This window comes from Macrotis lagotis, chromosome 1 (assembly GCF_037893015.1).
Source record: "Macrotis lagotis isolate mMagLag1 chromosome 1, bilby.v1.9.chrom.fasta, whole genome shotgun sequence".
Lineage (NCBI taxonomy): Eukaryota > Metazoa > Chordata > Mammalia > Peramelemorphia > Peramelidae > Macrotis > Macrotis lagotis.
In genome coordinates this window covers 515,073,377-515,088,888 of record NC_133658.1, presented here as the reverse complement: position 1 = coordinate 515,088,888, position 15,512 = coordinate 515,073,377, and the positions used below count along the sequence as shown (strand labels likewise).

Here is a 15,512-nt window from a genome sequence, read left to right as displayed (position 1 = left end):
CATGTGATTTTATACAACCAGCTATTTACAATAATGACACTTTTAGAATAAAAGTAACCTTTTACTTCACAAAAGCAAAAGAAATTGTCAATATTATAGATATTGATAGATTAGAGTAAATGTAGAAGTCATAGAATACAACACAATTCTCATAGAAATCTGAATCACACTCTGCCACACAATATCTCTCTTGAATAATGGCCACATATTTACAGGAAACAGTCAAGGAAGCACATGAGATATTAAAACTCATGTGCTTATCATAAATAATATTTCTGGATTGTAGATTCAGTGATATTGTTCCACTTAGGAATATCTGCATCTTATGAAACTACTTCTCTGCTAGCTACTTGACTGTTAATGCTTACCACTGTTCAATTTAATTTTTTTTTGTTTTTTGCAAGGCAATGGGATTAAGTGGCTTGCCCAAGGCCACACAGCTAGGTAATTATTGAATGTCTGAAGCTGGATTTGAACTCAGGTACTCCTGACTCCAAGGCCGGTGTTCTATCCACTGTGCCACCTAGCTGCCCCTTACCACTGTTTAGATAGGGAAATCCTTTACTTGAGATGCCTTCTACCACCCTTCCTTCGGACTTGTCCTCCTTTCTCAAGTCAAAAGTGGCAGCAGAGAGTAACAAGCCCAATGAAAAGAGTCATCCTTTTCCAATTGTAGATGATGCTCAAGGGGGGAGGGGAGATGAAGTTTAGGGGCTTTTGGATAATGAAGTTATTGCTATCTCTCAACAATCAGGAATCATTCTGCTGAAGCCATCTATCAGCTGACTGCTTTTGACACAACTCTCAGAGTAGTTTTTTAGTCTGCTCTCTATGGCTTTGATGCTTCTCCCCAGGTTCTTGTGTTTGATTCATCTGTCACCTTTGCTATTCCTTTATGAGGCAGATTAGTGGAGCAATGATTACATCATTGGACCTGAAGTCAGGATGATCTGAATTTGAATTATACCTCTGACACTTACAAACTGTGCAGCCCTGGACAAACCACTTAACCTCTAATTTGTCTCAGTTTCCTCAATTGTAAAATGGGGATAATAACAGTATCTAACTTGCAGAGTTGTTGTAAGGATCAAATGAGGCATTATTTGTAAATTGTCTGGCACATAGTAGGTTCCATATAAATCTTATTCTTCTTTCCCTTCAATCCCTTGATATTACAACTCATCTTTTATTTAAAAAGCTCAACTTCCCTAATTTCTCCTAAAAAATCATTTTCAGAGAAATTTTGAAGTCTTTTTAAAATCATACTTCATTTTCTAAATTTTCATTTGATTTCTCAATGTTTTAGTTTTACCCTCTATTGTCTTAAAATGACATATGCAAATTAGCTGAGATATCCATCTTGCTTTGTAACTCTGAAAGCTTTTAACACAGTCTATCTCTTTGGGGCTCTTGAAGCTTTTCCTAACACTCTTATTTCAATAGTTTTTAATAAAAAACTTTTTTTTATTATTTTTAAACTGTTCTCACATAACTCCATGGAGTTGATAAAGGAATATGAGTCCTCACATCTATATCACAGATCATTTTCTCTTCAAAACAGTCCAAATCCCATCTGAAAGTCATGTTTCTTCATACACAAAAATTGACAGTGACTATTAAAACAATGTCCTTTTGCTACTTGTATTAGGTATCAAAATAGTCACCTATAATAATACCTTATGCCCTTTGACAATTCATATAAATCTCTTCCTTTACACATTTTCTGTCCTTTCATCATTAAAATGTTCCACATTTCTTAAAGGAGAGTGAATGTTACATGTTTATATATTACATATTTATATTATAATCACCCAGGTCCACAATCTTAGCTATGTTCGTCTCCTTTCCCTCATTCAATCATTTTACAAGTTTTGTTAATTCCACTTTTAAAATGTATGTACAAAATATACAAAACATACATATATGGGTATGTACATATGTTTACATAATATGCATGCATTCTTTTCCTATACTCATAGGATCACAAACATAATTTACATTTTTATCACTTCTCAGCTACTACAATAGCTTTCTAATTAGTGTTCTTACCTCTTCTTGCCTCCTTCTAATGTACCTATCACATAACTGCTAAAATAATTTTCCCTAAGGCACAGGTTCTCATCTTGTCACTCCCCTACTTGAAATCTTTCAGTGGTTCCCTGTTATTTCTAGAATAAAATACAAAATTTCTAGCCAGGCTTTAAGATTCCATAAAACTTTCTATTCAACACACTAGTGACCCAAAAGTCTTAGTGTGGTTTAAAACATCTTTGCTATTATCATCATTACTTAAAACTACACTAAGGCTGTTGGGACATTTTGTATTGTTCCTACTATACCCATCATGAATTCTATATTCCAACTAAACTCAGTTACTATCTGTTCTCTAACTTTATTGCTGTCATTGAAGTGCTTTGGCAAGGGCCTTTCACAATACCTGATGTGTTTTCCTTCCACATCTGTTCTTTGCAGAATTCATCCTTATTTTTCATCAGTGATCACCTCAAGTGATCAAGTATCACCTTCTAAGTGTTCCCTAATTCTCAGCTTGAAAGTGTTCTCTCCCTCTCTCAACTCTTCCAAGAACACTTTGTGTGGGTCTTCCCTCCCCTCACCCCTAATACTCACTATTTCTGCACATGGTGCTCCCCCGACTTTGTGATAATTGCAAGCCCTTTCAAGAGAGCAATCACTGCTTAATTTTTTTGTCTTTGTCTCTAGCACCTAGCCAAGTGCTCTTGCACAGTAAGCACTCAGTAAATGCTTTTGACTTAAATTGACCTGAACTGAGGGGCTAATCATAATAGCTGCTTGTAGTTCTTTTTTTCATAATAAATGACCATATTTATATTTATATATATGACTATATTAAATATATATTAAATATATATAAATATACATTATATATAAATATATATATTAAATATATTAAATATAAATATATATGACCATATTTCATAATAAATGACCATATTTATATTTAAGACTTGCAAAACTCTTTAGCACTAGTTTGAAAGGAATAAACTCAAAAATATAAAAAAAGGTAACATTTGTTAAAGGTGCTTTGCAAACTTTAAAGGGATATAGAAATGTTAATTATCCATTTTGACCTGGTTAGAGTAGTTTGCTATAAGTCCATTATAAAAGTAAATTTCATGCTGGAAATAGTGTGATGCTGTTCTTTTTTCTTTCGACAAAACTTGAAAAAGTCTCTGTTCTGGGTTTTTATATAAATTTTATATAAATTAGCCAAGTTTGATAGACAAGTTTCTGGGTATCTGGGTTGACTGAATTTAATAGTGATTCCTCTAAAAGCCTATGATTAATAGAGCAATAGTGGAGGAAATATTTATCCAAGACTTTTATGGATGGTGCCCACAAAGACTTCTTGCCTCTTTTAGGGTAGGGATAAAGAAAAAGACATTTTATTTTTAAGACCTAGTCTTTTCTAGCCAAGAGAATTTATTTTTTTGTTCATTTCATTAATTTCATTAATTATTTTGAATTTTACAACTTATCCCCTAATCTCGCTTCCCTCCCTTCATCCCCCTCAGAAGGCAGTCTGTTGTTAGTCTTTACATTCTATACATTGGTATACATTGATCTAAGTTGAAAGTGATGAGAGAAATCTTATCCTAAAAAAAAATAAAGTATAAGAGATAGAAAAGTTACATAATAAGATACTTTTTTTAAATTAAAGGTACTATGGGGTGGCTAGGGGGTGCAGTGGAAAGAGCACCAGCCCTGGAGCCAGGAGTACCTGAGTTCAAATCTGGCCTCAGTCACATTACCCCCATGTTGCTGTTAGGGTGTACAGTGTTTTTCTGGTTCTGCTCATCTCACTCAGCATCAGTTCATGCAAATCCTTCCAGAATTCCCTGAATTCCCCATACCTCCTCTTTTCTAATAGAATAGTGTTCCATAACATACATTAGCCAACAGAATTTCATGTCTCATGTTCATTTCTCCATTTCAGAGAAATACCTAGGGTTACATTTATATGATATCATATCACCTTTCCTCAATATAGATAACTTGCTGCAATATAGATAACTTCTAGATTTGAGGTTTGTTCCAATGATGAATCTGCATAATATAAATTGTTCATTTAGATTATTCTTTCAGGTGTTTTATGAATAATACCCATACCATAAAAGACTTTATTTTACAGTAATATCATTCAGTTGCTTGTTTTACCAGACCACACAAAAATTCTCTAAAGAATTGGGAAAAGAGGACTGATGGAAAATTTGCATTCTGTCAGTACTAAAATCAGGTGGTAAATGACAGAGTTCAGATTTAAACTCAGGTACTTTGTCTCCAGATCTAATGTCATGGTTTTAGATGTGGAATTTAGATTTACATTTGGATAGAGGTCATCTATTCCAATCTTTTCAGTTTACAGAGTCTGAAACTAACAGTCCTAAGAGGGTCACACTAGCAGTAAATAAGAGCTAGTTTTCAGACCAATGTCCTCTGACCCCAGAGACAGTTTTATTTCTACACATGATCACATAGTCCTTACTGTACTTTTATATTTTCAGCACCCTTACAGAGGGTAGATGCTAATATAGCATGCTTGTGGAACTCTTCCCTGGAATAAATTTCATAATTTTTGAGCAACTAAACTTAGCATTAGGCAAATTTTAAGGAGCAATGAGAATGGTACTAAACGGAATATATTACAAAAGTATGGAGGCCAAGGATCCCCACTGTAATTACCATCCTTGTCTCAAAGCACTTCCCACAATTTTAGACTAGCTGTATGATCTTGGGAAAGTCACTTAACTCTGATTGCCTCATCCAGGGCTATCTCTCCTGTCCTGATTCATATATGGCCACTGGATCCAGAAAATGAAGCTGGTGACTCCCTCACTCAAATTCACTTCACGTGCATGTCATGGCATCACTTCCCTGATGTCATGGTCTTCTTCCAGAACAAAGGATAAACATAAAAATAATGCAACTGTTCCAGAAACTCTCAGGGTTTTCATTTGTTTCAGGAATGAGAGATCTAGATTTAAACTTTAGTTCTGTTGCTTATTGCCTGAGTGACTTTGACTTCAGGCACCTTATCTTGAGTTGAAAATAGGCAGAGATAGAGACACTTTTGTTGCCAAATATTGAGGTACAGTGATGCGGATTGCAAGATATCCTGAGAGAATTCAGACTCAGGCTATCTTCAAGTTCAAGTGAAGGCATTTATTTGTGGGATTCATACTGCTCAACAGTGTACTAGCCTCCCAAAGGGAGATAGCCCTGACTATATTTCTTTTTAAAACAAATTTAATTGATTTATTTATTTTTCAATTACATGAAAAGATAGTTTTCAACATTCAATCTTTTACAAACTTTCAATATTTTTCAGACAACCTTCCTTCTCATCTCCTCTCCATGGCAGCAAACAAATTGATATAGGTTGTACATGTATAATCATGTTTAACATATTTCCATATTAGTCATATTGTGAAAAAAAAGAATTAGAAACCAAGGGTAGAAAAAAAGTACAAAAAAACATAACAGAAGTTTTAAAAAGTGAACATAGTTGGCTTTGGTCTACATTCAAAATCCATTAATTTTTTCTATGGAAGTGGATGGCATTTTCCATAACAGATCACTCAGGATTGTCCTTGATCATTAAACTACTCAGAGACTGGTGTCCATCATAGTTGATTATCTCACAATGTTGCTGCTGACTGTAGTTCTTGAGGGCATCTGAGCGGCACAGTAGTCAGAGCACTGCTGTTTTCTTGAGTTCAAATCTGGCTTCAGACACTTAATAACTGTGTGACCTGGTCAAGTCACTTCACCTGTTTGCCTCTGTTTCCTCATTGGTAAAATGATCTGGAGAAGGAAGTGGAAAAGTCCTCCAGTACTTCTGTCAATAGTTCTTTAAGGTAGTGTTTCTCAAAATAGTCCAGGGACCCAAGGAAATCCCCCAGATCTTTACGAGGGGTCCAGGAGGTAAAAACTATTTTCATAATAATACTGACATTTTGGGTGGAGCCAAGGTGGTAGCATGAAGGCAGGAATTCTTGGAAACTCATTCTCCAAGAAACTCCAAAAGCCATCAGATTAAGACTCTAGCCAAAATTTAGAGGGGGCAGAACCCACAGAAAGACTGAGTAATACAATTTCCCAGTCCAAGGAAACTTAGAAGTTCCATGGGAAAGATCTGTTTCACCAGGACAGGGGTTGGAAAAAGCCACTGTGAGTGCAACAGCAACCATAGCTGCAGTGCAGTGCAGCCAGGTTGAGTGCCTAGATCTCTGGGGCACCTGGGTCTGTGGCAGAGTGGGCCAGTTTCCAGACATCCTGACCTGGGGATCACTGGGAACAGCTTGAAGGGATAGTGAGAGAACTCTGCTGCACCAGAGTGAGTGTGGAGTGAGCACCGGCCTCAGAGCAGCCCTGTGGTAAGAACCTGTTAATGGGAATCAGGGAAGCCAGCCTGCACCTCCAGAGCACATCCCACAGATGGTAAAGGGGTCGGGGGGGATTTCAGAGGTCCCTCTACTCTCCCTGGGGCAGGACTCAGCTATTTGCCCACACTCAGATCCACGTTGCAATCTGGACCCCCACAACACCAACATAGCTGAGCAGGGATTGTCCTCACAGCTCCAAGACAGAGGGGAGGGCCTGTGGTCATCTATACACCAAAGAACAGGCAAGAGAGCAGTCAAAGTCTCTCATAGGACCCTGGCGGAATTAAGGTTCATTATGGGTTGTACAAAACCTCCCCCCCACCCAAGCCTTGGAAGTGCAGTAAAGCAGTCATAGGCTGAGTAAATGAGCAAACAACAGAAAAAGAAGACTCTGACCATGGACAATTACTTTGGTCCCATGGAAGATTCAGAAGATGACAAAAAGAGAAATAGAAAATGGGTCCAAGCTATGGATGAGCTCAAAAAAGACTTTGAAAAGCAGTTAAGGGAGGTAGAGGGAAAACTGGAAGGATAAATGAGAACAATACAGATAAATCATGAAAACCAAATCAGAGGCTTGGTGAAAGAAATACAAAAAAAATGTTAAAAATCAGTTTAAGGTGTGGCTAGGTGGTGCAGTGGATAGAGCACAGCCCTGGAGTCAGGAGTACCTGAGTTCAAATCCAGCCTCAGACTCTTAAAAATTACCTAGCTGTGTGGCTCTGGGCAAGCCACTTAACCCCATTGCCTTGGGAAAAAACAAACAAAAAAAAAAACAGTTTAAGCCAAAGGGAAAAAGCAACACAAAAGGCAAATGAGGAGAAGAATACCTTAAAAAGTATAATTAGCCAACTGGAAAAGAAGATTAAAAAAACCTTTTTTGGGGGGCGGAGCCAAGATGGCGACAGGAGAGGATTGTCTCTCTTAAGTGCTCTCTTTCTCTCTCAAAACTTATAAACTAAGGACTCTAACTAAATTTTCGAGGGACAGAATCCACAGAGGGATCCAGTGAGGCAGTTCTCCAACCTAAGGTAACCTGAAAAAGAGCAGAAAGGCTCTGCTCCACACGGTTGGAGGGGTAGCCTGTCTACACCCCAGGGAGCACAGGGCACAACTTGGGGAACCAGCGGGGGAACCTCTGCCAGAGCAAGCACGTGAAGCCCATCCCTCAGAGCACTCAGCAAGCAGTATGGCCATGGCAGCCCAGATCCAGGAACCGGAAGCAGGCAGAGCTGGTAAGCAGGAGCCCCCAGGTGTGAGTGCTGAGCCTAGGGAGGGGAGTGGAGAGAGACCACTGAGCTCTGTCCTCTGACTCTGGAACAGGACTCTGGAGCTCTGACCACATTCACATCCTGATCGCAGTCTAGGCTCCCCATAGAACAGCAGGGGCCCCCCAACCTCAACCTCATGGCAGAAGGGTGTGGTTATGGTCATTCACAGACCAGGAGGGAAGACAGAGCCTTACATATGGAGATCCTTGTGGGGGGGGTGTCCCAATAATACTCAAAAGCTCGGGAAGCACCCCAAAACCAGAAACAGGCTGGAGAAATGAGTAAGCAGAGAAAAAAGAGGAACACCATTGAGAAATACTTTGCCTATGATCCCAAGAAGGCTCAAAACACTCAATCTGAAGATTAGGAAGTACATGCTCCTGCATCTAAAGAAAAAACAGAAATCGGGCTCAGGCTATGACAGAGCTCAAAAAAGACTTTGAAAATCAAGTGAGGGAGATAGAAGAAATATTGGGAAAAGAAATGAGAGAGATGTAGGTAAAACATGAAAATGAAGTCAGCAGCTTAGTCAAGGAGATCCAAAAAAAATGCTGAATAACATGTTAAAAACCAGCATAGGTCAAATGGATAAAACAGTTCAAAAAGTTATTCGGGAGAAGAATGTTTTAAAAAAGCAGAATTGGCCAGATGGAAAAAGAGATAAGTAAGTTCTTTGAGGAAAACAAATCCTTCAGATGTAGAATGGAACTGAGGGAGGCTGCTGATTTTATGAGAAATCAAGACACAATACTTCAAAACCCAAAGAATGAAAAATTAGAAGAAAATGTGAAACATCTCGTTGAAAAAATAACTGATATGGAAAACAGATTCGGGAAAGATAATCTAAAGATTATTGGAATACCTGAAAGTTATGATCAGGAAAAGAGCCTTGACATCATTTTCAGAGAACTACTACAGGAAAATTGCCCTGATATCCTAGAAGCAGAGGGCAAAATAGAAATTGAATCCACCAATCTCCCCAAGAGATTCCAAAAAAAAAAAAACCAACCCAGGAATATTATAGCCAAGTTCTAGAATTCCCAAGTCAAAGAGCAAACATTACAAGCAGCCAGAAGGACACAATTAAAATATCGTGGAGCTGCAGTCAGGATCACACAGGACTTAGCAGCAACTATATCAAAAGCTCATAGGGCTTGGAATATAATATTCCGGAAGGCAAATGAGCTCAGCATGCAACCGAAAATCAACTACCTAGCAAAACTAAATGTCCTCTTCCAGGCAAAAGATGAACTTTCAATGAACCAGGGGAATTTCATATGTTCTGTTGGAATGGCCAGAGCTGAACAGAAGGTTTGATCTTCAAATACAGGACTCAGGTGAAGCATAGAGAGTGGAGAAGGGTAAAATATGAGGGACTTAATGATGATGAACTACATGTATTCCTGCATAGAAAAATGATACTGATAATACTCATATGAACTTTCTCATTTAATAGAGCAGGTAGAAGGAGCTTTTATAGATGAAGCACAGGAGAGAGCTAAATTTGAAGATATAATGTGGTGTAAAAATGGAGTCATTGGCTAAAAGAGAAATGTAATGAGAGAAAGAAAAAGGAGAGGTGGAATAGGCTAAGATATTTCATATAAGATTTTTTTTATTGCAATGATATGGAAGGGGGGAAGGCAAGGGGGGAATGAGGGAATCTTCACTTTCATCAGAGGTGGCTAGGAGAGGAAACAGCATATATACTCAACGGGGTATAGGCATCTGGAGTAAGAAGGAGGGGGGGACAGGAGGAAGGGGGGGATGTGAGTGATGGAGAAGAGGCTGGACCATGGGGGGAGAGTGGTCAAATATAACACATTTTCTTTTTTACTTCTTGCAAGGGCCTGGGATTGGATGGCCTGTCCGGGACCATAGGGCTGGGTGGATGCTGGGCCTAAAGGGTAGTATGTGGGCTCAGGGCCTCTTGGACCCAGGGCTGGGGGTCTGTCTGCTGCACCACTCAGCTGCCCTACAGTAGAGACAGAGTGAAAGGAGAGAGAAAATATATTATATGATAGTGGAGAAGTATAAATGGAGGGAGTTGCAATCAGCAATATGGAAAATATGGAAGTAGCTTTTGTGATGGATTTATCATAAAGAATGGGATCCACCCATGAAAGACCTGAAGGTGTTGGACCATAGACTGAAGCACATTTATTCTTCTTATTATTTTTTGGGGGGGTTGCAGGTTAAATGGGGGTGGGTGAATTGCCTGCACAGCTGGATGATTGTTGGGTGTCTGAGGCTGGATTTGGACCCAGGTGTTCCTGGTTCCAGGGCCGGTGCTCTGTCCACCACCTGGCCACCCTTACTATTATTTTATGGGTTTTTTTGTTTTTTTGCAGGGCAATGGGGTTGGGGTGGCTTGCCTGGGGTCACAGCTGGGTGATTGTTGGGTGTCTGGGGCAGGATTTGGGCTTGGGTGCTCCTGGCTCCAGGGCTGGTGCTCTGTCCAATGCCCCACCTGGCTACACCTACTATTATTATTATTTTTAATTTTAATTTTTTTCTCTTTCCTTTACTTTATTACTCATAGGGTCTATATATATATTTTTGGGGGGACGGGGTATTATGTTTACTCTTAGATAAGCATATTTTAGTAACGTACAAAAAACATCATTTTTACAAAATAAGAATAAATTTTTAAAAAAAGGAAAAAAAAAACCTCTCTGAAGGAAATAACTCCTCAAATGCAGAATGGAACTAAAGGACACTGATTGGTGACTTTGTGAGAAATCAGGAAGAAATAAAACTATTCCACCACCACCACCCCCAATTAGAAGAAAATGTGAATATCTGATTGGAAAACAACTGACCTTGAAAACAGATCCAAGAGAGATAATTTAAAAATTATTGGGCTACCTGAAAGTCATGAACAGGAAAAGAGCCTAGACTTCATTTCTCAAGAAATAATACAGCAAATTTGCCCTGAGATCCTAGGAGCAGAGGATAAAATAGAAATTGAAGGAATTCACCAATCACCTCCTGAAAGAGATCCAAAAGAAAACTGCCAGGAATATTATAGCCAAATTCCAAAACTCCACAGATCAAAGGGAAAATACTAAAAGCTGCCAGAAACAAACAATTCAGTTACCATGGCTCTATAGATAAGATTCCACAGGATCTGGCAGCATCAACATTAATGGCTTGGAATATGATATTCCAGAAGATAAAATATCTTGGTTTACAACTGAAAATCAACTACCCAGCAAAAGTGAACATCCTTTTTCAGGGGAAAAGATGGACTTTCAATGAAACAGGATTTTCAAACTTTCCTACTTAAACAAGAGCTGAACAGAAAGTTTGATCTCCAAGAACAGGACTTGGGGGAACCATAGAGGGGGTGGACAAGAAGGACTATTAGGAACTTAATGATGTTGAACTGTTTGTATTCCTGCATAGGAAGAAGATACTGATAACTCATAAGAACTTTAAGAGCAGTTTGAAGGAACATATATAGACAAGGCACAGAAAGGAGCTGAATATAATGGTATAATGTAGTAAAAAGATGGAGTCAGTTGAGTGATGAAGGAAGGTACTGGGAAGTGAAGGGAGAGGAGGAAGTGGCTAGGATATTTCACATGGGAGTCAGGAAAGAGCTTTTTTCAATGGAGTGGAATGGGGGAAGGTGAAGGAGAATGAGTGAGCCTTTATTCTCATCAGAAATGGCTCAGAGTGGAAATAATATACACACTTAATGGGGTATGGAAATCTTTCTTACCCCAGAGAAAAATGATAGGAAAGGGGATTGGCTAAGGGAGAATGGGGGGAGGAAAGGGGGGGGAATAGGTGAAAGAAGAGAGGGAAGGTTGTGGGAGAGGGTACTCAGATACAACAAACACATTTTTGAACAAGGACAGGGTGAAAAGAGAGAGAGAAAATGGAATAGATGAGAGTGGGAAGGAATAGAGTGGAGGGAAATACACCTAGGAATAGCAACTGTGGGTAAAATATTGAAGCAGCTTCTTTGGTGGACTCATGATAAAGAAGGCAATTCATCCCAGAGACTGAGCCACTGGAATCTGAACATAGACTGAAGTACATTTTTTTAATCTCTCACTATTCTTGAGGTTTCTCATCTTTTTTGGGGGGGAGGGGTTAATGTTTACTCTCACAAGATTATTGTAATAATAATAAACAAATAAACCAAGAACAGCAAAAAAATTTATATTTTAATTTCCAGTGTGGTTAATAGCAATAGATATAATCCACATAAAGAAAATATTTCTACTGGTTTGGATGCCTGATTCACCAAGGACTGCAGTGGATCTGAGCTACTTCCTTACTTTGTGTCAGTCCTTTCCTAGGAACAGTAAAGCTGATTTGCATTTCATCCCCTCTGCTGACTCTGCATTCTGTTTTATGAGGTTCCATCTTTCCTTGAAAATTCCAAACTTCATGACAACTGCATCCATCAAGGTCACCCGGCAACCTTTTACAGCAATTACCAGTAAATTTCCATTTGAAAGGTGAGACTCAGAATGGTTGAGCAGTATATGGTTACAGAGTTAGTGAGAGTCAGAGGAGGGATGTGAACGGAGACTTCAGGACCTCAAGTTTCACACTCAGTTGGAACGATCAGGACACAAAAATCAATGCCCAGCAAATGGTAAAACAGTAAATGGGGAATTATGGATGTGCTGGAGCCAGCTCTAAGCAGATATGGAGTTGATTGTTAAATTTTCACTGTCCACATTTATACCTCAGAAGGAGGAAGTTGCTACAAATCAGAGACTGATTCATTGTTTTGAGTGCCTAGCTTTAAGAAAATATGTAAGATTCAGATTAAACTTAAATGCCTTTGTACATATCCCCCAACCTCCTCAGCCCAGTTAATGAACTTTTATCGGCACAATCTTGTACTGTTCTATAAACATTGAGCAAGTTTTTTTATTTTTAATTTTTTATTTATTTTTATTTATTTTTTAGGATTTTGCAAGGCAATGGGTGTTAAGTGGCTTGCCCAGGGCCACACAGCTAGATATTTATTAAGTGTCTGAGGCCGGATTTGAACTCAGGTACTCCTGACTCCAGGGCCGGTGCTCTTTCCACTGTGCCATCTAGCCGTCCCTTGAGCAAGTTTGAATCCAGACTTCTTTTTCTCTTTAATCAAAAAAATAAGTTCAATAGAAGTTTCCATCGGGGTGGAAGGGTTGAGCTGCCACTGGGAGCTTTGGGATGTTCTCCATTTTTCTACCACGTATATGGCCCTAGAAGATATTTTTCTTTCTCCTAGGATGCAACCCCTAGGGTTAACTGTAAAGAAATTGTTCTTGATGTGAGGAAAGAGTCTAGAAAAGGCATTTTGTGGGGGTATAAGAGAGACTAAGCCTATAAATCCTTCCTCTCCTACAATGGCCCAATGGGATCTTTTCACTTTATATCAGTAAGCTGTAACGGTGATCTTGGTTTCAAATAGGTGAAAGGAGGAGTAATTTGCACGAACACAAGAGCTGTTCAGTTGCCCGTGTAGCCGTGAGCCAACCTGCAGTTTTCTTGGCCAAGAGACCAGAGTGGTTTGCTTCTTCCTTCCCCATCTCATTTTACAGATTAAGGAAGCCGAGGCAGGGCTGGGTGACTTGCCGGGGGTCCGCAGCTCGGTCCCAGGCCAGTCGCCCTGACTGCCGCGCTGCGTCCGCCCAGCCCCCTGGCAGTCCCGGAGGTGCAGGGCGGTGAATCGGAAGGCGCCCGGGAGGGCGGGTGGGCTTGCTCGGGGGACGAGCAGGCTGGGAGGCTGGGGTTCGGCGCCTCGTACTAACCGCGGCCTCTTCTCCTCTCCCCGCGGCCCGCGCAGCCGTGCTCTGCTGCCCCTGGGCGCAGGCGCTCTGGGCCTGTGCGCGCACCTGCCCGGCCGGCTGCACCTGCACGGCCGAGCGCAGCTGCTCGGTGCTGTGCGACAGGACGGGCCTCCTGCGGATCCCGGCCGAGTTCCCCGGCCAGGCCGCGGCCATCGCCCTGGACAGGAACGGCATCCGGTTCCTGGCGGAGCGCGCCTTCGGGACGCTGCCCTCCCTGCGGCGCCTGTCGCTGAGCCACAACCGCATCTCCGTCATCACGCCGGGGGCCTTCAAGGGCCTGCCGCAGCTGGCCGAGCTCAGCATCGCGCACAACGCCGACCTGCGCTACCTGCACAGCAGGACCTTCGCGGCGCTGCGGCGCCTGGTGCGGCTGGACCTGGCGGCCTGCGGCCTCTTCGGCATCCCCGAGCGGCTGCTGGCCGAGCTGCCGGCCCTGCGGGAGCTGGCCGCCTTCCGCAACCACTTCCGGCGCGTGCCGGCGGCGGTGCGCGGCCTGCCCAACCTGACGCACCTCTACCTGGAGCGCAACCGCATCGAGGCCGTGGCCTACGACTCGCTGCGCGGCCTGGGCCGCCTGCGCTCGCTCAGCCTGCAGGGCAACCGCATCGGCGTGCTGCACGCCGGCGCCTTCCGGGGCTGCGGGGCCGTGGAGCACCTGCACCTCAACGACAACCTGCTGGGCGCCCTGCCCGCGGGCTCCTTCGCCGGCCTGGGCCGCCTGCGGACGCTCAACCTGGGCGGTAACGCGCTCGGCCGGGTGTCCCGCGCCTGGTTCGCGGAGCTGGCGGAGCTCGAGGTGCTGCGCCTCGACAGGAACAGGATCCGGTTCGTGGAGGACGGCGCCTTCGGGAACCTCAGCAGCCTGGCGGCCCTGCACCTCAACGGCAACCGCCTGTCCTCCCTGCCGCTGGCCGCCTTCCAGCCCGCCTTCCCGCTCGGCCGCCTCTTCCTCTTCCGGAACCCCTGGCGCTGCGACTGCGCGCTGCAGTGGCTGCAGGAGTGGATGGAGAGCTCGGGCCGGGCCGCCGACGTGCCCTGCGCCGCCCCGGCCTCCGTGGCCGGCGCCGACCTCAGCCGCGTGGCCTTCCGCCGCTCCGGGGAGGGGCTCTGCCTGGACCCCGAGGAGCTCAACGCCACGGGCCCCGGCGAGGGCGCGGGCGGGAGCGAGGAGAGCGAGCGCGCAGGCGCGAGCGCGGGCCGCGCAGGCGCGCTGGGCGTCCTGCTCTCCCGGCTGCTGGCCCCGCGGGCCCCGCCGGAGGGCAACGCCACGGGGGGCGGGGCCTCGGCCACGGGGGGCGGGGCCTCGGCCACGGGGGGCGGGGCCCACAACGCCTCTGTGCCGCGCAGCCGGGCCTCGCGCCCCGCGGGGCCCGGGCCGGCCCGGGCCCTGCCCTGCTGGGCCTCCCTCCACCTGTTTCTCTGTGCCATAGTGACGAGACTGAACGTGGAATGAGACCCCGCGCCCGCCACCACCTGCCCCGGCAGAGAAACCAGCGTGGCGCTGCGTGACCCTTCACCCCGCCGCCCTGCAAAAAACAAAACTGAACAAAAAAAAAAAAAGCATTGGCACCTGGTTGGCAGAGGACTGCTGGCAGAGGGGCCAGGGCTGTGCGCCTAGTTAGCAGAGAGCCAGAAGGCCGCTCTGCTCTGCCCCCCCCCCCCCAGTCAGCTGGACAGAGGACAGAAGATGAGCACGGCCTTCAGTGCTTGCCCAGAGTGACTTTTTGCATTTATGACACATACTCGTTGTTGCCTGCCAAGCCCAGTCCCTGAGGTTTGCGTGACCGGGACATGGCAGTGCTTTGCCATTTCCTTCTTCAGTGGATTAAGGCTAAGAGAGGTTAAATGACTTGCCCGGGGCGATAGATCTTCCTGATTAGGCCCAGCGCTCCATCCACTAGGTCACCTACCTATAATACAGATGGCAGATTGCCTCTGAGCTCTCGCCATGACCACTCCTCATTCAAGAGTTTTAGGGTCTGAAATTCCCACCACAGGAGAGGTTTTTTCCC

At 43.6% G+C, this 15,512-nt stretch overlaps 1 protein-coding gene across 1 annotated transcript in view; it reads left to right on the top strand.

The window, feature by feature from the left end:
* Nucleotides 1-14,953, top strand: part of NYX (nyctalopin) — a 35,539-nt gene extending 20,586 nt beyond the window's left edge. The window contains exons 3-4 of the mRNA XM_074210538.1: nucleotides 13,122-13,364; nucleotides 13,428-14,953. Of these exons, the coding sequence (XP_074066639.1) occupies nucleotides 13,122-13,364; nucleotides 13,428-14,953 (1,769 nt within the window). The remainder of the gene's footprint in view (nucleotides 1-13,121; nucleotides 13,365-13,427) is intronic.
* The last annotated feature ends 559 nt before the right edge of the window (nucleotides 14,954-15,512 follow it).